General features: G+C 36.2%; 3 protein-coding genes and 1 pseudogene across 4 annotated transcripts; 1 reads left to right on the top strand and 3 right to left on the bottom strand.

The window, feature by feature from the left end:
- Positions 1-272: 272 nt before the first annotated feature.
- Positions 273-4,352, bottom strand: LOC117932280 (transketolase, chloroplastic). The gene is made up of 7 exons (XM_034853455.1): positions 3,805-4,352; positions 3,062-3,152; positions 2,859-2,964; positions 2,468-2,750; positions 2,101-2,249; positions 1,849-2,002; positions 273-1,677 (listed from the first exon to the last, which is right to left on the bottom strand). The coding sequence occupies exons 1-7, from the start codon at positions 4,297-4,299 to the stop codon at positions 718-720; spliced, it is 2,238 nt and encodes a 745-aa protein (XP_034709346.1). The 5' UTR covers positions 4,300-4,352; the 3' UTR covers positions 273-717.
- A 4,191-nt stretch (positions 4,353-8,543) lies between these two features.
- LOC117931756 (DNA repair protein RAD51 homolog 3) lies at positions 8,544-13,769 on the bottom strand. The gene is made up of 9 exons (XM_034852810.1): positions 13,572-13,769; positions 11,731-11,829; positions 11,071-11,193; positions 10,958-10,991; positions 10,816-10,886; positions 10,496-10,722; positions 9,857-9,988; positions 9,125-9,191; positions 8,544-9,005 (listed from the first exon to the last, which is right to left on the bottom strand). Exons 1-9 carry the CDS (start codon positions 13,681-13,683, stop codon positions 8,830-8,832), a joined length of 1,041 nt encoding a protein of 346 aa, XP_034708701.1. The 5' UTR covers positions 13,684-13,769; the 3' UTR covers positions 8,544-8,829.
- A 764-nt stretch (positions 13,770-14,533) lies between these two features.
- Positions 14,534-23,279, bottom strand: LOC117931643 (probable tRNA N6-adenosine threonylcarbamoyltransferase, mitochondrial). 2 transcript variants are annotated; one of them, XM_034852638.1, is made up of 13 exons: positions 22,941-23,279; positions 22,787-22,831; positions 21,592-21,666; positions 21,251-21,347; positions 20,568-20,658; positions 19,286-19,335; positions 17,910-18,100; positions 17,684-17,769; positions 16,114-16,189; positions 15,909-15,992; positions 15,659-15,773; positions 15,297-15,385; positions 14,534-15,160 (listed from the first exon to the last, which is right to left on the bottom strand). In XM_034852638.1, exons 1-13 carry the CDS (start codon positions 23,094-23,096, stop codon positions 15,026-15,028), a joined length of 1,290 nt encoding a protein of 429 aa, XP_034708529.1. In that variant the 5' UTR covers positions 23,097-23,279; the 3' UTR covers positions 14,534-15,025. The 2 variants fall into 2 exon arrangements, with proteins under 2 accessions (XP_034708529.1, XP_034708530.1); XM_034852639.1 differs by having other exon boundaries at positions 21,592-21,662; positions 22,941-22,982.
- Positions 23,098-26,432, top strand: LOC117931899 (annotated as a pseudogene).
- The last annotated feature ends 180 nt before the right edge of the window (positions 26,433-26,612 follow it).

The following is a 26,612-nucleotide window of genomic DNA, read 5'->3' as shown; positions in this document are numbered from 1 at the left end:
GGTGGAGTGGAAAGCTTTAACAACCACATAATTCCTTAGTAGGTCCATATCTCCCATTCCCCATAATTAAATTTGCCCTACCTCCTTTTTTGGTAGGGCCTCTCTAACCCAAAAATAATAAGAATAATGGATTGCACTAACCTTTCTTGAAATGGTTTGAAACCATCAGCCAATCGTACTCTGGTGAAGATGTAAGTTGACACCCTTGCCCAACCCACCTACCCATTGGCACACCTAATTGTTCACACAATACCATCATAGAGGCAACTGGGTTGTCAAGAACTGAGTTTACATTCAAATGCATCCCCTTTACTTAGAAGCTCAATCGAGTTTTACAATCACAGAACTATAATTTATTAGGATTACAAAGGGAATATCATAGACTCTACACTCGAACTAAAAGAAGACATTGTGATGGAGGATAATCAAAACATGGCTAAAGAAACAACCACATGACATTACAAAAACTCAAAAAGGTCTAGCAGGTGGTACAAATTCATTGAACAGTCTAGATTCAGGTTGCAGACTCAGCTGCTCCACTGAAGAAGATAAATGCAGCAGATGACAAATTTTATCTGCGTTTATTACGTGGCAAGAAGGCAGTGTGTAGCAACCCAAAGCTCTTAAGAGGGGATTGTTCACTATAACCTCCAAAACCAGAACCCAAATGCCATGGCCAACAAACATTTGAGTGGCACCAGCCACTAGTAAAAAGTTCTAGCAAATTGATTTAGCTGCCGCTATAACAGCCTCTGCTGTTACGCCAAGCTCCTTGTACAACTTTAGTGCAGGTGCACTTGCCCCAAACCGATTAATACCAATCGACTTCCCTTTGCTCCCAACAAACTTCTCCCACCCAAATGTTGATGCAGCTTCAACGCTGACCCGGGCTGATACAGCTGCTGGCAAAACACTTTCCTTGTAAGCATCTGATTGTTCATCAAAAAGCAACCAGCAAACCAAGGAAACAACCCTGACAGCTTTCCCTTCCTTTCTGAGTTCATCAGCTGCTTTGGCAGCAATTTCCAATTCCGAACCAGTTCCAATCAATATAACATCTGGTTTGTTGCCTGAAGAGTTGTCTGTTACAATGTAACCTCCCTTCTCAACTCCCTCAATGGATGTTCCACGAAGCTGGGAGACATCTCGCCGACCAAGGGCAAGGACTGAGGGTCTCTTCCTGTTAAGGACTGCAATCTTGTAAGCTGCAGCTGTCTCAGTCCCATCAGCAGGGCGAAGCATCAAAATGTTGGGCATAGCCCGAAAACTTGCCAAGTGCTCTATAGGCTGATGTGTAGGTCCATCTTCTCCAAGCCCAATTGAATCGTGTGTCATAACATAGATGACTCCAGCTTCACACAAGGCAGAAATCCTCATGGCAGGTCTCAAGTAGTCAGTGAAAACAAAGAAAGTTGCACAATATGGAATAAGGCCGGGGCAGTGAAGGACAATCCCATTGCAGATGGCTCCCATTCCATGCTCCCGAACACCAAACCTGACATTGCGCTCTTCTGGTGTGCCCTTTTGGAAGTTCCCAAACTGCTTCATCACTGACAGGTTGGAGGAAGCAAGATCAGCACTGCCACCAAGCAGACCAGGGAGAACATTTGCAAGGGCATTTAGACATTGTTGTGATGAATTTCTCGTGGCTTCTGCTGGGCTCTCTGGAGTATACGTCTATATCAAAGCAAGAAAATTACCTTAAAAATCATCTATATTCCAATATATAACAGCATCCGTATTGACATTTTTAAATATGTCCAAATGCAAAATTTCCAAATAACCATAAAACTAAAAAATGAAAAATAAAATTGCAAAGAAAACCGAAACAATTAAATCACTACTTACCGGAAGTGCTTTCTCCCAACCTGCAGGTAATTCACCATTGATGAGAGACTTCAATACTGCAGCTTCTTCTTTATACTTGCGTTCGTATTCAGCAAACTGGGCATTCCATTCAGCTTCCAGAGCTGCACCTTCAGGGACATGGCGGCTCCAATGCCTAAGGAACAAAAGCAAACCAATTCATCAAGCAATCATCCATAAGCTCAATCCAAGAAGTAAAGCAAGAAAATTTAAGTCTTTTGTTAATGCCCTTACTTCTTGACATCCTCAGGTACATGGAAAGGCTCATATGGCCATCGAAGGTTCTTCCTTGTGGCATCCAACTCCTTAGGACCTAGTGCACTTCCATGTACACTGTATGAGTTTGACTTGTTTGGGGATCCATAACCAATGGTTGTAGTCACCTGTTAAAGGTAATATAAAAGTTAGCAAAAGGATAGCACTGGTTTGGAAGAGAACAAACCCAATAATTTAATATTGTGTCTAAAAACAACTTGAATGAAGAATCATATCTTTTCTTATAAAGAGACTATATTGTTCCAAGTCTTTACTTTAAAAGTTAACCCTCCTTAATGTTGCTTTCCAGAAAAGTAATGTTACGCGTATGTAAAAATTGTTAGACCTTGATTAAAGTGGGTTTGTCTTTGACAGTCTTTGCTTCCTTGATGGCAGCACGAATCTCATCATAGCCAGTATTTCCATTCTTCACCCAGATAACATGCCAACCAAGAGCCTCAAAACGTAAGTCAACATTCTCCGTGAAAGCAATCTCAGTGTCACCATCAATAGAGATGTGGTTATCATCATACAAAGCTATCAGCTTCCCAAGACCCCAATGTCCAGCAAGTGAACAAGCTTCATGTGCAACACCCTCCATTTGACAACCATCCCCCAGTATCACATATCTAAGGAAATGCCAATACCAATGAGCCAAACAATATAAGGGCATACGTGCATTTCAGATCTATCTAAAGAGCACTGAAAAACACAACAAAATTTGATAAGCTGTTTACGTGTAGTGATCAACAATCTCATTGTCTGGTTTGTTGAATCGAGCAGCCAAGTGCCTCTCCGCAAGAGCCAAGCCAACAGCATTGGCAATACCCTGACCAAGAGGACCTACACAAAGGGAAGGATGTGCCCAGATGAACAACAACGCCTCTGTTGTATGGTTCAGCAAACAAAACAGATTTAACATTCAAGACTAGAATCTAACCAGTAGTGACTTCAACACCAGGTGTCTCAAAATTTTCTGGGTGACCAGGTGTTGTGCTTCCCCATTGACGGAAACTTTTCAAGTCTTCTTCCTATTAATTCATCCAAAACACAAAATTTCAGGAACGAAGACACCTCAAATGGATCTCATAGCAACAAAACTAAGCTCAGAAAAATAAATAAATAAATAAAAAACCACATCTAACTCAAAAATTAAAAAAAAAAAAAAAAAAAGAAGGAAGAAACGGTCATTTCCACCACAAACAATTTGCTTCATCCCCATGTAGAGAGAGAACTGTAGTAAGTATGAAACAAAAAAAGGAAAAAAAAAATACTGAAAATGGGATCACTTGTACATCAATCAAAAGAAAAGTTAAAAAATTCTACCCCATTTGCTTTGGTTTCTAAAAAAGCTACTTTGTTGTCCATAAAGCAAACAACTACTTATCTATCCTTTACCTGTGTTTCCAAAAAAAAAAAATATACTAAACAATAATATATAAAGAATCCTAGAATAAAAACCCAGAAGAATTATCAACTTTACTTCAGATTGATAGAGTGCCCAACAAATTTTCTTAAGCATTTTGTTGGAAAATGCTTTTCATAATCTGATCCAAAAACAAAATGCAAATTTTCCCCATAGGCAAAAAAGCAGAGATCTTGATTCGTACTATGGCAAAACCACATAAAGATCCAAACACATGCAGAGCAAGCTCCCAAAGAAAGTTAAGGAAATGCACAAACCCTGACACTGTCGTAGCCAGCAAGGTGAAGCAGAGCATACTGAAGCATACATCCATGTCCGGCAGAGAGAACAAAGCGATCACGATTGAACCAGTAGGGGTTCTTGGGGTTAAACTTCATGAACTCATCGTACAAAACATGGCCCATGGGAGCACAACCCATTGGCAAACCCGGGTGGCCCGAGTTCGCCTTCTCCACCGAATCGACGGCCAGAAACCGGATGGTGTTCACCGATTTCTCAATCAAGGAAGTTTCCGTCTTCTCCAAGGTCTCCACCGCCGTAGCCTGCACCGCCAATCTCCGGCTCAGCCTTCTCCGAGCTGAGCCGAGGCGAGAAGGCCATGAAGCAGCTGAGGTGGTGGATTTGAGGCCGGAGAAGGTGGGAATAGTGAATGACCGCAGGGGTAGGCGATCAGAGGAATTAGTGGAGCCGCGGTGGTTGAGGGCTCCGGCGACAATGGCTTGAGAAATGGAGAGAGAAGAGGAAGAAGCCATCGTCGATTGTACGGAGAGAAACAGAAAGAAGTGAGAGCGAGTTGTGCAGAAGATCGAAAGGTGCCTCCTCGAGATTTATGAGGGTCCAACACACCCAACAACTCCCGGGTCCGCATCTCAGAATCTGACCGTTAGATCAAAAGGAAGATGCATCGGAACCGTTGACCGAAAGTAGGCGATCCAATCCTTTCAATTTTTTAATTCTATTTCCATCCTTTTCAATTTCTTTGCCCTGTCCGTCCCCTCACTTTTCAATCAATAATTTAATCCATACAATGATGACGCCAAATATTTTTTCTACCCAAATTATATATGCAATGATACAACATTTTACAATTTTCTTTTCTTTTTTTTTAATAATATCGAAAATACCCGAATAAAATAAGGCTAATGTTGTTTGAATTTTGGAATGTATTGGCTGAAAGAGAGGGATTGAAAGGGTGGGTTGTAAGTTGTAATAACTAATAACAGAAATTCCAGGGAAATTATGTTACAAATTCGCTCACCTACCCCGTCAAAAAGGCGAAGTCCCACTCTCATTTATGGGTGACCTCACTAATTGCTTTCAAAACAGTCCCCATGGTCAGCCAAAAATGTTTTCATGCAGCACATAAAAACAAAATATGACATTGTCACATGGGTATTTCTCTCTCCACAAGAGACGTCAAGACCCATTCATTTTTTACTTTTGATGGAATGATTTTTGGTGAGATGCCACGTTGGATATGAAAGAAAGTTTTTGATACTCTATAAATATAGATTTTTCTTAATCTTGTAGATGTGTTTTAAAGTCATTAAAGCTCTTTTGGGTCCAAAGTAGATATAATTGAGAGCGAGTTATTACAAATGATATCAAAATCGATTTTCGACCTCGATGTGAGGGTCAGGTTTGTCAATCTTAGGGGTATTCGTCTGTTTGATCTCGTAATCCTTTGGAACACGTTGTGTCCATATGAAGGGTATTTATGATATCTCATATCGAATCGCTATATAAATATAAACTCCTCTTAATTCTTTGGGTCCAAAGCGGACCATATTAAGAGTTTATATTTTTATTTTTATGTTGGTGCATATTTAGATGAACCCAAATGGAGTCGGAGGATTGGAAAAGCAAAGGTGGTGGGGTGGTGGGTTGGTGGAAGAGAAACGAGACGAGAGTTTGTTGTTGGTGGCATGGTCAAGGACTCAAAAGGCCAAGCCTTTGAGTTGAAGATTTGTTCAAAACAATTGACTCCAAAAGTTAGCTAAAAAAAAATGTTTGGAGGCTTATCGCTTATGTCATTCCAGAATTTCAACCCTCTCTACTCATCCCCCATGTTTTACCCAATTAATTAGTTGTTATAGCGGCCGCCCATCTGACGTACATGACTCATTGTCGTTGTCGTTTAATATTAATATGATAATCTATCCACCTCAACAACAAAACCTATTTACTTTTTTAATGCCATTTCCCTTGGCTTTTCGTTTTCAACACACACCTCCACCTCAGCATTGCAGACAACTCCAAAACCAGCCTCACCCAAATCTCAGATTCCATTCTTCTCCGCCTAATATATACACATGCATAAAAATGAGATGAGTTCTTAAATGTCTGCAGCGGAGTTGGAGTCCAGTTAGAATCGGTTTCACAATACTTTAAAAATAAAAAACAATTTTTTATGAAATTTTAAAGATATCTGTAAAAATTTGAAGTACAATTTTTTATTAAAAGATACTTGATATATATGAATCTCTCACAATCACTTTTAAAAAACACTTCTTCCAAAAAGTATTTTTAAAATAAAGTCAGACTTCAGACGGATTTCATATGATTTGAAAGCACTTGCCCAGGGTTTGAAATTTTTTTAAGGAATTGCAAAATTATGCCAATTGAAAAGTGTTTCTTTTAAGTCACTTTTTTCTGATTTGCATTCAAAGCTAGGACCTGTTTGGAAAAGTTTTCTGAAACGGTTTAAAAAAAATAGTTGTTAAGGATTGTTTTTAAAAATAATTATTAATAATAGTTGTGAATCCTATGGGAAAAACTATGTGGTAACGATTATGAAATGTCATCTCTAAACAAAGATTGGTTCCACATGTAACTTTCCCTAAAATCTGAAAAGGTTCCCATGAACTTTTGAAGCAAAAGAAAAAAATAATAATAAGAGACCAAGAGACGGGTCCCTAAGAACACTGTTTTCAGAATCAAAAAACGTGAAAAACATGTTTGGAGATCAACTGTTCCCAAAATGTGTTTTTGAGAATTATTTTGAATAGGATCTTTTTTGAAAACATATTTTAATTGTTTTTACTAATTTCTATTTTTTGGTATTTTTTAAAAAATAAACATACAAATATGAAAAATGATTGAATATAAAATAATATAGATAAAAAAAAAGTATTTTTAAGAAATATTTGAAAATACAAAAAAATTAATTCATGACATTATAAATTAACAAAACTTTTATTCTATAACTCGATAAAGGACTGTTTTTGAAAACTATTTTTTGAAAACTGGTTTTGAAAAAGGAAAATAATTGTCTTATATTTAGTTGTTATATAAAATATTATAAAAAAATCAAATATAATTCAAATTAGTTAAAAATTTGTATATTTTTAAATTATTTAATCTTTATATTGATGAGTTAAAATAAATTTGAAATAACAAATAAAATTAATTTATTAAGTTTTAATCTATTTTTTATTTTCCTTCGTCCTTACTTTTCTGTTCTATTTTCTTTCCCTGTATTTTCTCTCAATTTTTTTGAAACCAAACACAGCCTAAAAGGATTTATCAGGCATAAGATTAAGGAAAACCTTGAAAGTTTGCAGACTAGTTATAAAGCTTGACCTAGCAGTAAGCATGGCATTTAACAGGTTTTCTACAACCCTATGTATCGCCAGAAAGAACACATGTTTCTCACAATTTTTACAGTAGAACAATATTTTTTCTTATTGGTAATTTTAAAGGGAGGTGTACAAAGACAGCACCAAACAGCATTCAATAATTAGTACAGGCTATCATGTTCCAGAAAGACAAGACAAGAGAAAATATTCAGTACCTGTTGCAGCATATAATTGTGGCATGGGGAGCTGTTGAACAACATCAGGCACCTTTGGTTCCTCATGTTCAATTTATATAATTATATAGACAAATTAGAAGCATAATATCCAATGTTTTCAGAATCGGACTAGCGGTCGAATCGCGGTAGAACCGGTGACGTCATAAATATATTTTATTATTTTATATATTATTAAAAATTTTAAAAAATAATAAATTCTATCTATCAATAAGCTGGTAACCCAAACCATTATTTGATTTCAAGTTAGGGATTTACTCCAATTAATGATGTCCAACAGAAATAATAGAACAATTGAAATGAAAGAATGAAAGAAAGCTTGCCGGGTTGAGGGGGGGTGGGGGGTACCATGAGAGGGAGAGGGGGGCGGGGAGGTTTCCAACCTCAACAGGAGCTGTCTAGGTGTCGCAGGCTACAACGGGTCGATGGTGGGCAAAGTGGCAGGCCGACAATTGCTACAGGGAGAGGAGGGAGGGTTTGGAGTTGCAGGCTTATAGTTATATACATTCCAAAACGGCGTTGTTTTGATGCTATTTAAAAAAAAAAAAATTCAATTCAATTGAACTAATCAGTTCGTCCAATTCATCGGTTGGACCGCTGGTTCAAGCGATCTGACCCCAGTTCAATCTAAATCCGGTCCAATTGACCGGACCGGACTGGAATCGTGATTGGCCGACGGTCGGACCGGTCCGGTTCTTAAAACATTGATAATATCTTAGGATGCTTGGCACAATAAACAATGAGACCCATTCCTTATATTAAAAATTAAATTCATAAATTGTTAAAATCATAGAAACTTTTAAACGTGCTGTTGAGAGTTCTGTGGAAATGTAATGGGGACCAAAAAACAAGTTGAGAGCATCATGATAATGGAGCTGGCATAAGGCCCACAGACCATTATTTTTGTCAAGAAGGGAATATCATTTTCTAAGGCCTGGTGAACTGATATTTAGAGACATAGTTGCAATTCTCTGATTCAGCAGATATGAGGCCAAGAATAATTATCTAATCAATCACAGGTCTTCTACTCTTGTTCATGACCATCATATTCAGAGATTAATTTACATTGTAAGATAGAAGGAAAAGAGAACAGATAGACCCACTGAGGAAAAATAAAAAAATCCCCCAGACCCTAGGGATTTGGACAACAGCATGCCTTAGTTGAGTAGCCCAAATGTCATGCAATGGTACCATTAAGGATATTCTCAAAGATTTCAAACAGAAGTGACGATAAAAAATGGGAGACCATCCCATCGATTCTTCACCACCAGAAAATACACCAATAAAGATGAAAAAGCTTGGAAGTAACCGGGTAAAACTCATGTTCCAACATTTATCTCAAAACGGCATAGTTTCAATTTTCAAGGGCTTGAGCAGTAGGTAGCAAGTGGAGAGAGACACATCGTTTTGGTTTGTCCTATCCTCCAAACAAAGACAAAACTTGTCTGAACATTTCTCATCCTATCAAAACTTACATTATTTTGATTCTTTTACATTTTGAAGTAGCAGTCCTTATCCCTTTACCAGTCACAGAATATGGCGCTGATGCTGACCGAAGAGAGGGTGACTTGTCAATATATGCATATCGTTCATCGCCATTCCAATACAAAATGACCCTGTTTGTGCAGGAGTGTGACCAACTATCACCTGCACATCATGTAAAACTGGAAACTTAAAAAAGCCACATGACTCATTGACTATGTCATCGAGGACAAAAAAGACAATGAAAATATGGCAGGGAAGAGTCAGTAAAGATGGAAAATTACCTAGAGCAAGAGTCAACTGGAATGAACCTTCTGTATGCTTAGTGGTCACCTGATTCAATAGAACAACCTGAAGGGAGAGAGGGAAGGGGTGCCAGAAAACATTAAAACAAAGGAACTGTGAAATGCAAAATAAATAAATAAAAGAGACCATGAAAATCATCACAGGTAACTAGAAGCTGTTGAACTGAAAATAAATCATAGAAACCAGTACATAATTATTCACAAACACAAAGATACCAAGCTAACAGAGATGAAATTTTAAGGGATAAAATGAAAATAGTCAACATACAAATGATTATTGTTCAATGGTTTTATCACAACTACAAAACATAATTTCAAGGGGGAACACAATCAATAGATTCTATCACCATTCTATCCCAGAAAGGAGTAACCAAATTACTAACACAACCCTTAAGAATCGGAATGTAATACATAAATTTGATATAAAAAAAATGGCTGCAAACGCGAATAACATAGGTAAAACACTCCACAAACTGGCACAAAATTGCCAACCATGCCCAACTTCCATAAACTCTAGCAAGACCAACTGTTTCCAAGAACTTGTTTGAACTAACTGGTGTCGATATATCACAAATGATTGGATGACAAACCCTTAAGAAAATCAATAGTTACTTTACAGGTCACAATTGCACCAACTTACACCAGCATGGATAAAGTCTGTTTAGAACTCACGAGTTTAAAATTCTACAAAAAGATCAAATAGATTCTTACCGCCAAACTGAACTTCTTTGCAAGTTTCATCAATTTTAAGGCCATTCCACTAAGTAGTCGAGTCCTGAGGGCTAAGTCATCAAAATCTTGGCGGAAGTGGAAAGTAACACTATCGATGATTACAACATTAACCTGTGCAAACATTTGGATAATGAAATACTACCACCATAGTCGATATATCTTTTGAAATTTTACAATATATGTAGCAATAACCCAATGAATAAGAGAACCAGCTTTCGTTAATTCAAAAACAAGCCATTAAAACACGGTATAATGTGTGCAAAGTATTATGTTAAAAGAAGCTTCATTTATTTTGGGACCAGGACCACAGAAAAAGAAAGACAGATAACAAAACCATAGCTTTCCATGTACAATTTGAGTGTGAAGGTGAGCAAAATGGAGTTGGGCCTACAACCAAGAAAAGCAGTTGGTGTTACTCTCTGTATTTGTGATGACTGCATTTCAGGTATCCATCCACAAGCTGCGGTTTTCACCACCAAGCATAAAAAAACAAAAGCAGTTGCTGGCCCATGCATTGAAATTTTCATTGGAGAAAGAAATAAACCAGGCAAATATGAATCATCAGCAAAGATGTTAGTTGGTATATAATACAAACCATCAAAATATAATGGTACCTACATCTTTATGCTCTGAGATGAACTTGTCTAAGTAATTTATCATGGCAATTTGCTCAGTGTAACTGCAGACGCGGAAATAGAATATGTTTTGTAGGAAATCCTTGGGCTGCGCTTTAACTTGGCAAGATTGAAAATCCTTCTGAAGAAAATCACTATTTCCTGACATGTCCTCTATACATGCTTTGGCAATTTGTAAAGCACGCTCCAACATAAAGCTGCCTTCCGTGTCTAAGCATCAACAAGCATAATGCTTTAAGCTGATGAGTGTAATGGTAGAACAGTGTCAAAGCATGAGGAGCAGTCATAAGTTATAAACATTACCTATGTAAATTGCTTTTCCACCTAAGCCACCATAATAAACTGGAATTTGAACATTGACTGCGAGTTGAATCCTGTAAATTAAAATATATTTTAATGCTAAAAGAAAACCCAACTCAATATGGATGAATTACGAACACCATACCCCAGCTGTGTTTTACCGATGCCTGGTACTCCACCTAAAGAAAGTGTACAAATTGAATGAGCTGACAGCAATAACATATGATCAATTGGTCGACAAGGGAAAAAATGACTAACCAATTTCAGTAACTTCTTTACACTTTATTCCTCCACCCAGGATATCATCTAAATCTACACAGGATGTGGTAATGCATTTTAACGACTCCTCCTCATGGAGCATGTCCCAGGCAGTCTGTGCACCTGCATAAAAAGGAAACCAAAAGTCATTATTAGTTTTAGTAATTGCCAAAACAATTGTAAAGACATGCAATGATCAGTTGTGTATACACTGTTTTTCCCCCTTTTTGAGTAATCTTGAGGTAAACAATGATGATTACTATTTCTAGTTTCCTTTAGTAAGGCCATACGGCAATCATATTTGTAGGATTAGATCCCTTCACAAGGGGCCACTCTTAGTTGGAATGAAAATGTCTTGAGCTGCTAAGCATCAATAGGATCGATCGAGTCTTCAGTGTGGTCAGTTTGTGAAGTAGCAGCAGGAGGTTAGGACTGTATCCAACACTCCCCTTCCAGGACCCTGCTTTAGCTAGACCAGTTAAGATGGCCTATGTTATATTCCTTTTGTACTGAAGGATGCTGCAATTTTTACCATGAATAATTATTACAACAATGTTTTATGTCACTCATTTAGGCTTTCTTTAGGATTGTCATGAAAAATCTCTTTACTTACTGTAATTAAAAGTAGAAAAGATCATATATCAAGGAGAGGGTAAATACCATTAACAATAGCATGACTTCCATCTGGCTTATCCAGTCTACTACCTTGTGACACAACTCTCAGAATTTCAAGAGCTTCGTTGTCTGAAATTTTTAGGTCTGCTCAAGGACAAATCATGTTAGATAACCTCAACCATTGCAAATTAAAGATGTAAAGAAGTTGATTCACAGAATAGAAACTGTAATTAGATGGAAAATTATTCTTCTTACCAAAAGGATTCTTATAATATCACTACTCATAACAACAGAACCACTAATTAAACTGACAACCACAGACTATTCTTAGTGGTTTTGGGGACATCAATGATACTCCTAGTGTCCTAACCAGGCATTTTCTAGGACTAAAACCAACTACCAAATCGATATGGCTTCAGATACCAGTAACACTGCTCCCCTTCCCCCACTAATATATATAGGAATGTATTAAGTAGGAAACTGGGATCCATGCAATATGAACCCACTAATATATATAGGAATGCAATAAGTAGAAAACCAGGATCTTTGCAATTTGAATGCCTCCAATTTTATATACTTTGGGACTAAATCAACACTTCATTCTGAGAATGAGATGAGATAATTCTTTAGGAAGCAATAAACACTGAAAATTCATAAGAGTTAGTGTATTTGATAACCAGGACAGGGCTAGCCCTGTTATCATGCGGTGCACAATCTAAGATGAAAGCAAACTATGTAATCACATTGTGAGTAAGTGAGAGTAGGAAGTAAAGTGATTACAATCATAGTCTATAATTAATTGATTCCTCAAATATAAAGCCATGTTTGGTTGGATTTCTACAATACTTTTTTCAAAATTTAATTACTTATTAGAAAAATCCCAAGGTTGCAAAACAGAATTACATGAACTAATGACCCAAAAACATCCCAATATAAAATTGAACTTCTTTTTATTCAATTTCCCAGAAGTAATATAATTGGCGCACACCATAGTTAAGAATTTGGAAATTTTTATTCAGCTTCAATTTGGATACACTTTCGTTCTTGAAGATGTATTTGGTTGCTATGTTTTTACCTTACACTTCTGAAATATGTTAACCATATTCTTTAAATACAAGGAAGTAGAAAAAAACCACTTCCTATTTGTGTTTTCCGCTTTTGGAAGTAGAAAATAGGAAGACATGTTGCCAATTAGGAGCTCAAAAGTTAGATGGAAAATTTCCAGTAAGGCAGTGGAGAGTAATCAAAAAAGGAAGTTTGAGGGTTGGCAAAACAATGCACGTGAAAAACCAGAGTTCGCCATGCAATTTTACGAGTAGTATTCAGAACAGTTTAGAAATTTACAAACAATGAGGGAAGGATATAGAAACCCAATGAGCTCCCATTAAAGTCAAGCATTATACCCCATATTTTACACATGCACATCACCATAGCAAGTTAAAACTTATTGTTAGTTGGGCTTGGGCTAATCTCAAGTGTACATTGTCTCTCTTCATATTTAGTTGGCTACTGCCAAATGCCACCAATGGTCAACTAACTTTACCGGGCACATGTGATAATGCGACAAGCTAGTAAAATCACAAACCTAGAATTTTAAAGGTGGGACGGGGGCCAACTTATGGTTCTTAACTTGATGAATGGGCCCATGGATTGAAACCCATATCCGTGATCATGCTAATTACAGAGAAAAGCTCGTAGAAATACTATAAGCTTGCGAATAAAAACCAACGAAAGTCCGAAACTGGAGAATTTTGCGACTCTGAAGCAAACCAAAATTAGAAGTCATATATGGGAATAACATCAAACATTTGGTGGGCCCTCTAATTTCATGCGCACAAACAAGCTAATAAAATGAGAGATATTGGAGATGGTGAAGGGGATGATACCTTGAGCAAGGGTTGAAGGAGAGAGAGAGGAGAGGGAAGAGAGAGAAGTGTAGCCTGCAGAGATGAGCTTCCCTCTCTGTGATGCTGAGATCGGAAGTCTTGCCAATTCCATTTCTGTCTTTCCCGCTTTTTCTCTCCGGTGAAATAGTCTGTTACTACTTACTACCACATTTCAAAACGCATCGTTTTGTCCTTCCCCCTTCTCCCTTTCGTGGCCCGTCTTTTTCCACCGTTATCTTCTACCGTCTGCTAAGAAATGTAGTAAGTGGAGAAAAAAACTACATTTTAATTATTAAATATTATTAATCTTTTATTTTAGTAAGAAAATTTAAGACGCTGTTTGGATTACCCTTTGTCTTTTATTTTTCTAAAAATAAATAATAATAGAAATTCTGAAACAAAGAGAAGTGAGTTATTTTAAAAATAATAATAATATTTTTAAAAAAAACTATTTAGAAAGGATAAGTATTAAAATATTTTTATTATTTCAAGTTTAAAAATTTACGTAACATTTCTTTCATTTTATATGAGTTAATGTTATTTTTAGCTTTTAAAAAATAAATTATATGCAATTTTTTTAAAAACTACCTAGAATTTTGATATATTAAAAATATTTATTATCTCAAAATTTTAAAATAATTTTAAGCCAACAAGATAAGTTGATAATCTCTTTTTAATATGAAAATTCCTATATTTAATATGAAAGTTATTCATATTTTTATTTCAAAAATCTATTATTAATATTTTATCATTCAGCAATAGCAATTCATATTTTTATTTTAAAAATATATTATTAATATTTTATCATTCACCAATAACAATATTTAAAGTCCCCGTTTGGTAGTGATTTTAGGAAGCACTTTTAATATTTTTAATATTTGAAAATTTTTATCATTCAAGTATTAGAAATACTATAAAAGCTTTCTAAAATCACTATCAAATCGATTGATACTATCTAAACATTTGCATAATATTGAAACATGAATATTTCTATGAAACTGAAGTATCCATCATTGTTTGCCTGTCAATCCTACTTTTACAGAAATTGGGACAAAAAAAATGACTTTTAAGTTCAATGGTAGAGCAGAGCTTGGACCCTGTTTGTGAGCCTTACAGATCGTCAGGTAGGTTCATGGTCAGCCATGCTCCTGGTTCACACAACTCCTCTCAGCCATGAGGCTCGTCTCCTTTATGCAAGCACAAACAATAGGGCAGTACATTGGAAGTCATTCATCTAAATGACCTTAAAACTACACACGCATACAGGAGATATGAGGTGTGTAGAGCAGTAAAGGTTCTTTTCCAGGAAACAAATGGCTAAAAATTTTGAACAAGACACTCTTTGTAAGGGTTCTTCACAGCAACTAGAGCTCCAGAAAGTATTGCCATTTCTCAGAGGTCACTTGATTCCAACAAGCCGCTACAGTGAAGGAGCAGTTGCATGGAGGAACAGGCTACGACTGTTGTTGCATTGATGCTTGGATGAGAGATGTAAGAGATGGGTGAATCCTGGCCGTTCTCAAGGACCGAGCTTCACTTCTTCCTTCAGAATATTCCTCCCCCAGTGGCCACCTTGGCCGCAAATCATACTGATTCAGAAAGCAAACATGGTGAATATCAGTGGAGACTGCATGATTCTGTTTTCTAACACTAACAAAGGCAGCAATCCGAATGAAACAATACTTTCAGATATCAACCATAAGCAATCAAAATTTTCAAACGAACCACATAATCTTCCGGTTCATTAGCAGGTGGTGGAGGATCATATCTTCCCATGCGCAAGTGCTCCAAGCCAGTCCAAGCCACCATAACACCTAGTCAAATGAATGGAAAGTCATAATCTTCAATGAGAGGTCATGGGCGACTAACACTTTTTAGCAAATATTAATTACCCCTTGTATGTAATTTTTGCATAATTTTCCCAAGAGCCCCAACCACTTCCAATAAAATTTGAAGAAAGAAGAATTTAGGCCTTTCAGGGACTGTATTCCATCATCCACTCTTGACTGATGGACTAAATTCCTGTTTTATCTATAGCATAGCATCTCATCCTTGAAGTTGGCCAAAATTGCAGAGAATTGACTTACCATTGTCAGTACAGAGGCTGGGGGGAGGGCACACAAGTTGCAGGCTTTTTTTCTTGACAACCTGATCAAGCTGAGCCCTGACATACTGATTTGATGCTACACCTCCAGAAACCACCTAGAGAAGGCAGAACACAATGATGGGTATGGCAGACTCCAAAATAATACAGTCCAAAGAAGCAGACAAAAGGATGCGATGCTGAATGAGGTGTGGTGAAAAAGTTGGGAAACTGCAGTTCATGTCACCACTCACCAAATGTTTTATGGAAGGCTCAATCTTTAATGCCCATTCAATTGCTCGTTCACACCTTTCTTCTAGATGTAATACCGCAACTCGCTGCATAAAACATTGTCAGAGGGTGCAAAGCAAATCAAGAAATTCAAGAAAAAAATATAGAAAACCTTGTATTGTTCACCTAGAACTACAGATAGGAGCTAGTTCTCTAAAATGTAATAACCTGGAAAGAGGCAGCAATATCAGCTCGGGAACTTCTGTCTTCACTACTTGCAGAAGAAATGGGAATTTCAGCATTGCTGCACATAGCCTGTACACACATCAATAAGTGGGAAGGCAAAACAGAGGACAGAAACCCATAAAATAACTCACTAACTCATTTTTCCCCATTACTTCATACATCCATCGTAATTGTAGTAGGCACTGCATTATTCTAGTCACTAATACAGCTTATATAATTACCAAACCAATTACTGAAGCCAGCTCAGGAATTGATGCAAAACTTAGGAACTTCACAAGAAAAAGTTGTTGATTTATAATTTTAGTATAAAGGATTGACAACCTAAAATTCCAACATAAAATTTACACCGGGAACAGACTAAACTTGAGACACAGATTGGAAGCAACACAAAAGGTGAAGATTTTAATATATCCTGAAGTTAAAAATAAAAAATATATGAATTCAAATATTTTCTTTTGTTGTTGTTGTTTTTTTGCATAGGTAATATGAATTCACTGAACTGCAGTTGCAACAAATGTTTCATCGACATGAAGAGCTTGCTTCAAGAGATCCCTCCTCTTTGAAATGCAAGGATGGCTGAATGCTCATGTGTATATGTGTGTATGCCTGAAAGAGAGAAAGAGAGAGAGCTCAACCATAAACACATAGACTATGTTATGGAACAAGCTTTTCTCTCTCCTTTTCATGTGTGTATGTGTGTGTAAATGTGCATGTAGTGAAGAAAGAATGCCCAACTAAATAAGATGAGGCGGTGATTCTGAGAAAAAACCTTCTCATCCCATTAATCATTGTATGAGAACAAACCTCTCTCATTCTTTCTCCAAAGAAGAATATGGCAACAATTCCCAAAACCAAGCTTCTCATCCCATTAATCCTCGTAATGAAAACAAGCCTTTCTCTTCTTTCTCCTTGTCTTTGGGTGTAGGGAAAGAAGAATTAACTCTGGCTCTGTGTGTGATGAAAAAAGGAATGACCAAGTAAAGAGGACTAAAGCATCAATTCCCGAAACTAAGCTTCTCATCCCATTAATTCTCATGTTATGAATTACAAGCTTCTCTCTTGCCACCCCCCCTCCCCACAACCCCCCAAAGAAGAATAAAGTGATGGTTTTTGAAAACAAGTTTCTCGCCCCATCAATCCTCATGTAATGAAAACAAGCTTCCCAAAAACAAGTATATTCTACCTATAGTGAAAAAGGAATGGCCAAGTTAGAAGAATAAGGCAGTGATTCCCAAAATAAGCTTCTCATCCCATCAATCCTCATGCTGTAAAATGACTATTATGGTCTTATCATTTACCAATTGCAAAAATCTATGCAATTTACTTCCTTTTTATTTCTTTTTACCATCCTAATTTTCATTTATGCCTTGGAAACGACCATCTCCAAATAACTAAATTTCCTTTCCGTATTCTAAATAATCAAATATAGAACAAGTTATAATATTCAAGAGGGGGAAAAAAGGCACAGGATAGGAGCACATCCCACCACACAGATAAAACAGAAGAATCTACTTCCAGAGTTGAAACTATCTATTTGAAATATTATACATACATATTTCTGGATTCGATTGCCAGCCTCACTTGAGTCTTCAAACCAGCGTACGAGAAGTTACAATCCTTATGTTGTTTCATTGGGGTCTAAGAATCAAAACAATGAAGAACTCAGTAAAGTGCAAAATAATCATATTATCACCTAGACCTTTTAGATGGGACCAATACATACAATTGAGGTAAAGGCAGCTATAATGAGAAGAGTGAAACCTTCGGAAACAACTTACTGAAAATTTGACTGCTTTTGCATCACCCTCTCTGGCAAGCTCTTCTATAGCTGGACCACCACTCCTCCTCAAGTCAAGACCAAGCCATTTTGCTGTCTTGTCATATGCCTCACCAATTGCATCATCTATTGTGGTCCCAAGTTGTATGTAATGACCGAGATCACGTGCAAGAATAAGAAGATTGTGCCCTCCTGAGAAACAAACAAGTGAAAAGAATTTTTCATATACCTCATGAGTAAATTGGCCAAAAGAGACAAAGCAACAGAGCTTAGTTTTATTTGGTGTTCAAGGTGTCTGGGAGAGTCTAAGGGTTTCTCTTTCTAAATATACCAGCTCATCAAGAGATGAGCCGAACTCTTTGAGGTTTTCCTCCTTTGCAAAAGCTCTAACAAATTTGGGAGAATTCCATCAACTAATAAGGAATGGTAAGGAAATCCCAAACAGATTGCAATAAAAATCGAAATTTTTCATTGTTAAACTGCAATGTGCAAGGAAGTGATTTGAAAAATCCATCATATGGAGAAATTATACAGCTGAACTACATGATTTACCCAATGCCTAAAAAAGGAGGCCACCTTTTGTGTTAAGAGGCCCCTTATACAGGGATATCAAGTGGAAAGGATGTATTCTTTGACAGCAAGAACAAAAGCAAAATAAAGCCAGCATTCTTAGAACTATAAAGTTTATGATCAGAAAAGTTCTCCAGCGAAGTTATATGATTATTCCACTGTATAACTTTTCTTGACATAGATAGAATGACATGTTTTGCTCCTTTTTGTCTCCAAGAAATCTCTCCCTTCTTCTCATTTGACAAGTCAATGAGATTAGAAGCCCATCCCATAATTCAAATGCTGTCATGATGAAGAAAATTTTCATTTTAATTGCTCAAATAGTCATAATCCACTCCCTTATTTGAGGGGCTTATCTGGAAATGTATTCTAAGCAATTTCTCCATAGATCTTATGTGATAATCATCTCAATATATATAAGCCGTGTTAAACTGATTAGACGCATAGGTTCAATTATTAACCTATGGATACAAGCATCCTACCAAGGCAAAAAAAAAAAAAAAAAAAAAAAAAGGAACAACAATGGTTTGGTCTGAATATAGTCTCTCATGAGTATCAATCCACACTTTCTTGCTCATGATGCTACATGTTTTCTTCCAGTTATCAATCAAGGAAATCACACACTTCAAAAAAAAACATATAGACAATCTGCAATGTGCCTCAAATCATGCTTTTCCACCCAGCATACCTACACAAGGTCATAACCTTTTGAACCTAAGTTCCAAGCACCCCCACCTCTCACATGCATGTTACACTTGAGGGCAAAGTAGAACAACCATAATATCGTGCATGAGCAGAAAATTTTACCTGAAATGAGCAGGGCCATGAAAGGAAATTGCAAGTCTTTTTCAATTAACCTAGGAAGAAAAAAAAAAGGAATATATTGGACTTGGAAAGAAATTCAACACACCAAGTTTGAACTCATATAAAAGCAAAGACAGTATCTTTGAGGCATAGAAAATCTATCAATTAACTTGCATTTTAGTATTAGTCCTCTTTAGATGCTGGTCTTTATGGTGCAGCATAGGCAGTGCAATCTTCCCATTCATGTTTTCATTTTCATGATTGAACTACAAGGCAAGAAACTGCCTAAAGCATGATATTCAAGTGTTCAGGAGGGAAATTGTATTTTTCTTCATCAAAAGTGCATCTATCCTCTAGTCCTTTACAAAAATTACCACTTAATTGATTGAGTCCAAAACTTAAAAATCACAACTAAAATATAGAACCTCCTTAGACACATTTTGTGAAAGAAAATTGAAGTTTCATAAACTCATTTTGCAAGGAATTGTAACAGGTTACAAGGAAACAGCATCTAAGATGTAAAGGGGTGCTAGTGGTTAAGATCACAAACTGGCATGAACATTTCCCATTGCACATGTTTATATTCTTACAATATGCTTCACGGATACTTCTACTTCAAAATGTGGTAGTAGCCATGCTGGAATGACATAATATGGGCATGTGTGCAAAATATGTCAGAAAAAACTAAAGGATGATATGACATTAAGTTAAAAGGAAGTATGCAACAATAAATAGGCACATTCCCATAATAATACTGGGGATTTATATCGAAGACAGAAAAGAACAGGTTTAATTGCAGCTCAGGTCATGCCATTCAGTCCCTTAAATACACAAAGGATACTTCATTGAACACAAACAATCAGATCTTCCTCTATTTTTTCTACAATTTTCTAGATGTAGAAATCATCTCAGCACATAAGTTATGATTAGCATGATATAGAGATAACTATGTTGTATCCTAAAAAGCTTAACCATCAAAAGCAACAATGAGTATAAGCTGATAGTGAAAAATGCTAAAAATAAAGTTAATGTAAGATAGACATGTTGAACAGATAGTGCATCTGAACCACATAAGCATGGAAATAAACAAATAAATTACATTACTTTTCAAATTCAGATCATCTCAACCAAACAAAGGACCAATCATTGAAGTCTAATTGACCTTTTATGCAATCTGGTCCAAAAAGGCTTGTTATGTGTTAAATTCAACAGCAGAATAGAACTTATTAACCCAAGCCAAATAGCCTGAATAAAGTTTTATTGAGTTGAATTTTCATTCTGGTACCTGGCTACTAAAGCATGAGCCTCCATGTGATGGACACCAACGATTGGAAGATTGTGGCTACCAGCAATTTTCCGAGCCTTCTGCACACCAACTACATTGCCAATGCACAAAAAACAAATAGGTTCAGAAGAACTTTTTTAACAATAATACTCCATCCAGTAATCACTGAGTGGTTCCTGGTTGGATCATGGGCAAATATCGTAACCTTCTGTCGAGCTCAAACCTGAGTTTTAACAAGGAAACAATGCTAGCAGCCTAGCACAAATTCAGTATAAATTCATACAACTAGAACTGTCCAATGCCTCACATTATATTATAGTAGATAGATATTTTTTATTTTCTATAAATCTTTTGTAAGATTACATCTACATATATGTAACTCAGACAAATTGGGCTGATTTTCTGAAATGATAACCTGGACTAGGACAGGTTTCCAATTGATATGAATTGGTTTTTCTTTTGGGGATGAAATATTTATCCAAACCTGGTCTAACAGTCTAAACAATAAGGGAGACCATTGGCATACTGGCCAGATAGGATCACCAGATAACATTTAACTGTAGTTTGTCTATAATATACGCTTATAATATCACATCCTCTTTTGCAAGAGATCGTCCCTCAGGATACAGCAATAGAACCTAGCCCCAAGTAGTGACAAATCTTTAGTTCTAATAATCAATTACCACGAAGGCAGAGGCTTAAACCAGGACCAATAGTAACAGCAACTGCAGACAGGTCCCTCTCAGTTAAATTGGCATTCTCAAGTGCATCTTGAACTACCTGTATCCAGTAACCATAAATTTAGGTTCATGTGAACTTGGTAAACATCAACACTAAAACTTAAAAGACAAATCAAATCAACCAAATAAGCTGAGCTGTGAATTTCTTACGGGTAAGACTGTCCAAGGAGTGGCAAGATAAGGGGGTGATAACACAAACTTTTTCACAAAGATTGGTATAAAAAATGCATATGAGACATGTGACACAGGAAAAATAAAAAGGGCCCTGTCATGCAGATATGTACCTGATCAATCACTTGCATGTGTGCTCCTTCAGCCATTTTGGGAGCAACACCTCCATATCGAGCAAGCAATTCTGCCTTGATGTAGTGAAGACTTAAAATTAGCTAAACATATTTACTGAATGCAAAAATCATTTTATAGGCTTTTCACATAAACTAATGATACCAGTACAACAGCCATAGCACAAAAAGGCAAATTGCTTCAAAAGATGCTTGTTTCTTGCAAATAGTCCCACAGAAGGCAACACATAGGGACAGCTATCCAGTGTCACCTTATTTGTCATTTATTATGATGGTTCAGCCACAAGATGATATTAACCATTTTCAAAAGAAGAAGCACAGAAAAAATTTCTTTTACTACAAAAATTTATTTGTTATTTGAAAACTATTATTACAGGATTAGAATGAAAGGAATTATTAGAGCTCTCATTCATACTTCTTGTGCCTTTCAGGTTTCATCATTAAAAACTAATTAAAACAATAAATTTTTCAGAAAATTATTGATTGGTGATGAATACATCTATTTGTCTATAAGTGTATAATCAACTCCTAAACTTAAAAAATCCTATCACCAACTCCTCGGAGTAAGACACAAATCCCTTTTTACCATTTTTCTCCATCAAATGAATTTTATATGGTCAAGTCTTTCCTTTACGAAAAGGACTAGCATGGTTAATCTTCTAGACATGTGCCTGAAGAGATCTTCGGACATTGTTGATTCATGACTTGATATTTGTTCATGCATCAATGATTTATTGAATAATTAAATAATTAAATTTTACAAATGGAAAACCACAAATTTGAATCCTCCCAGTCTTTGTAAAATAAAAGGTCACATTGGACAATGGCTTAGAATCCATTTGGTTGTGATTCTAGGAAGCACTTCTAACCTTTCTAGCACTTGAAAATTTTTATCATACGAATTGCTTTCAAGTGCTAAAAAGGCTAAAAGCGCTTCCTAAAATCATTGCCAAACAAGCCCTTAATCTAATTGGAAACTGCGAACTAGGGCATTGCACATCCAGGGTCCAAACATCCCAAACAAAACAATATTAATAAATTAGAGAATGCTACATGAACACAAAAAAAAAGAACAAAGAAAAAAATTATTGTAAATGATTAATCATGAACCTACAAACAAACTACAGTTACTTAGAGTGAGGAATTACTAAAACAAATCAACGAACATAAGATATACCTGAGAAGACACAACTTGGCTGAGAATATCACCATTGCTTCTCACCTAAAATGAAAAATAATACCCAAGAAATAAACTTCCCGATAAATAGAACAAACAATCAAACCCCACAATGAAACAATTCAAAAAGAAAGAAGCAAGAATAAGAGCTTACAATAGCAGCAGCAGTGTCGTCACAGCTAGTTTCAATGCCCAAAACAACCAAATCATCTTGAGAGCCAAGTGTTTCATTCGGGATTTTGACAAATTGAAATTTGAAGCAGAAAAATGGGCTGAACAAGATTTCAATGAAGAACTGAGAGGACCCCATGATGTGGGCTTCGGATGTAGTTGTAGTAGCGTTTTTCCGAGAGCTCTCACTGCGTACGGAAGTGAGGGCCTGGGAAAAAGATTGCGGGAAAATGTTGAAGTGGCCAGAGACACCATTCCTCGCCTTCTCACGGATGCTTGTTTGGCTGTTGAGAAAACGGGGGAAAACAAAAAAAAACAGATAGAAAGGTAGTCCTGAACCGGACAGGAGCGGACGAATCAGTTAATCCTGTGAACCGGGTTCAACTCAGAACCGGTGGCAACTCGGCAGTCGGCAGGGAGGGTTTGACATGGAGGGGCTCATTGAGTGTTGGGCTTTCAATTGGGCCCAAAGTTTTTTTTTTTTTTAAATGATCGGCCCATACCATGTGCAATCCATAAATAAAAAATAATAAAAATAAAGTTCATATACCAAATAATTTAATAATCACAAGTATATGGTAGTATATCTTACGTTATATAGACTAGAAATTAGTTAACAAGATTTTTTATCATTCATCATTGTTCTCAAAAAATATTTTTTAAAATTATTTTGAAAATAGGATATTTTTTAATAACATATTTGAATTATTTTTAATTGTTTTTACTTAATTTTTATGTATTATTTTAAAAATTAATTATAAAAATATAAAGAATGATTAAAAATAAGTTGAGAATATTTCGATTAAATTTTGTTCCTGAAAATTTAAAGGAAAATGAAAGAAAAGATAAAAAGTTAAGAATTTGAGTCATTAAGTAAGTAATAAAAATTATGAAGGATAAATAGAAAAGTCACATTAAACAATTTTACATTTTAGATATTAAAATTAAGGAAATAAAAATATAGAATTATCAAATTATTCAACCAAAATATAAAAATTTAATTTAAAAAGTTCAAAATTTTATCAAATTATTAGAAAATTTAATTTAGTAGTAAAAAAATCTAAATTTTTTAAAACAATTTCATTATTTCATTAGTAAAATTATTTTTTAAAATAACTAATATAACCATTTTTGAATTAAATATCAAACTTCATAATATAAAACATGGAATACATAACATTTTCAATTTATCAAAAAAAGTCACAGAAAAATACAAAATTTTTAATAAACAAATCAAAAAAAAAATTGATTTATTGAAGAAATAAAAAAATATATTTTATAAAATGTTTTTATTTTTATTTTTTGTTAATTTTATTTAAAATTTATGAAATTATTTTTTAAAACCCTAACATATATTATAAAATTTTGGATAATAAAATTTTTATAATCAATGAAAAGATAGGAAATTAAGTAAAAATTAAGCCAAAAATGCAAATAAGATAGGAAATTTTGGTATGATTAATACTGTTTTTCATTCAGACTTATTACACTCAATGAAAAGATGCTGTGTGTTCCTTGACAAGCAATAATGGGGTTTTGCATGGGTGTATGGTAATATGACTCATAATTTCATAGACATTAACTAGTCCTTGGTTGATTTTCTGAATGCTGGATTTGGATGGAAGGTGTTTGAGCTGCAACAGTCTGGGAATGGGGAAGAGGGTCTTTGGCCTGCTTACACAAAAGATGGATTGCTGGATCGATATGGCAAACCTGCTGTTAGAGGAAGGACTGGTGGATGGAAATCTGGGCTGTTTTTACTGGGTAATGAGGCAAACAAATGTAGAGGCAGAAGACACATTTAGCAGGTGGATGGGAGCTGTGTATCTAATCTCCCTACTAGGGCTTTTCTCAGTGACTCCTACCTTGGAAGATACCTCACTTGCGTCATTTTCCAGGTTGTTTTAACCATTGTGAGTATGCCATCCATCGTCTTGTCCATTCACTGAGGCACAACAACCTTATGAATGACTTAAACACAGAAAATTTATTGTTTTGCCTTGGTCTTTTGCAGGGTTTTGTCTTACTTTCAGTATCAACTCATGCATTTCTACTAAAACCTCATGGTTGTGGCGTAATAGGGCAACTATGTGACCCTCACGCACCATTTGAAGTCTCAATATTCAACATATCAATCTACTTAATTGCTCTAGGAAACGGGGCATCTGAGCCTGCTTTCGCTATATTTGGTGCAGACCAATTTGATGAGGAGGATCCTGAGGAAAAGCAATCTAAGATGTCATTTTATAGCTACTTCTATGTCGCATTGAACATTGGGTGTCTGTTCTCAGGGACAGTACTGCTTTATATGGAGAGTATGGGAAATTTCTCATTGGGGTTCTGGATTTCTACTAGTTGTGCCATTGTTGCATTTGTTTTGCTCAAGTGGAACAAGGAGATATAGGCACTTCAAGCCTTCTGGTAATCCCGTTTCTAGGATTGCTCAAGTAATAGTGACTTCTCTAAGAAAAAGAAATCTTCAAGTTCGATCGAAAGGGCTCCACGAAGTTTATAGAAGAAAAGGGGAGGCCAGTGGAATGAGGAGAATCCTCCACACTGATGACTTCGTGTAAGTATCTCTAACATTTATGTTTGAGATCACATTTGATCGAAAGAACGCATGAAATGTGATGGATTCCTTGCTATCAAACAGGTTTCTTGACCGAGCTGCCATTATCACCCCGGAGGACTCGGTTCTGATATCAAATCCATGTCAAATCCATGGCATATTTGCCCCTTCACACAGGTTGAAGAGGTGAAGTGCATCTTGAGGCTATTACCTGTATGACTTTGCACCATATGGTCCTTTGTAGTATTCATACAGATGCTTTCTCTTTTTGTTGAGCAAGGAGCTGCCATGGATAGAATATTCTTACACTTTCAAGTTCCTCCAGCCAGCATGACTGTCTTTGATATTGTGAGCACATCAATCTTCACTGTTTTCTATGACAAGCTATTTATTCCTTTATATTTCAAACTAACCAAAAAAGAGCCAAAAACTCTTACTGAGCTGCAAAGAATAGGAATTGGTTTGGCCATTGCAGTAGTAGCCATGTTAGCCACAGGCCTAGTTGAGCAACAGAGGCTAAAATATTTGGATGGCAGCAAGAAGGAGATGAGTTCTCTTGTGGGAGTATCAGGAGCATTTGTGTATGTTGCACAAATGGAATTCTTCGCATCACAGCCACCAGATGGATTGAAGAGCCTAGGGATAGGACTATCTCTGTCTTCTTCTGCCTTGGGAAGTTGCATATGCAGCATCATTTTGGGTTTGGTGTTGAAGATTACAATGAGGAATGAGAAACCAGGTTGGGTTCCTCCAAATCTAAACGACGGCCATTTGGACAGGTTTTTCTTTCTCTCAGCAGCACTGTCAATGCTTAATCTTGGACTATTTGTTGTCTGCTCTAATCGTTACAAGTGTATATCATTAGAGAAGAGAGATGAAACCAGAAAAATGGAAGCTAAACCTTGAGCTGATAAGGGTATCACTAGAGAAGAGAGATGGAACTGGTAAAATGGAGGTTATGACTTATAACTTGAGCCGGTCATGTTTGGTGCCTGCTCAAATCCATCTATCTTATATAGTTTAGGAGTAGCAGTCTCACTAATAGAAGACACAGAGACCCTAAAACAGAACACTACAACAAGAGTT

This window comes from Vitis riparia, chromosome 15 (assembly GCF_004353265.1).
Source record: "Vitis riparia cultivar Riparia Gloire de Montpellier isolate 1030 chromosome 15, EGFV_Vit.rip_1.0, whole genome shotgun sequence".
NCBI classification, from domain to species: Eukaryota; Viridiplantae; Streptophyta; class Magnoliopsida; order Vitales; family Vitaceae; genus Vitis; species Vitis riparia.
This window is presented reverse-complemented; position numbering and strand designations above follow the sequence as displayed.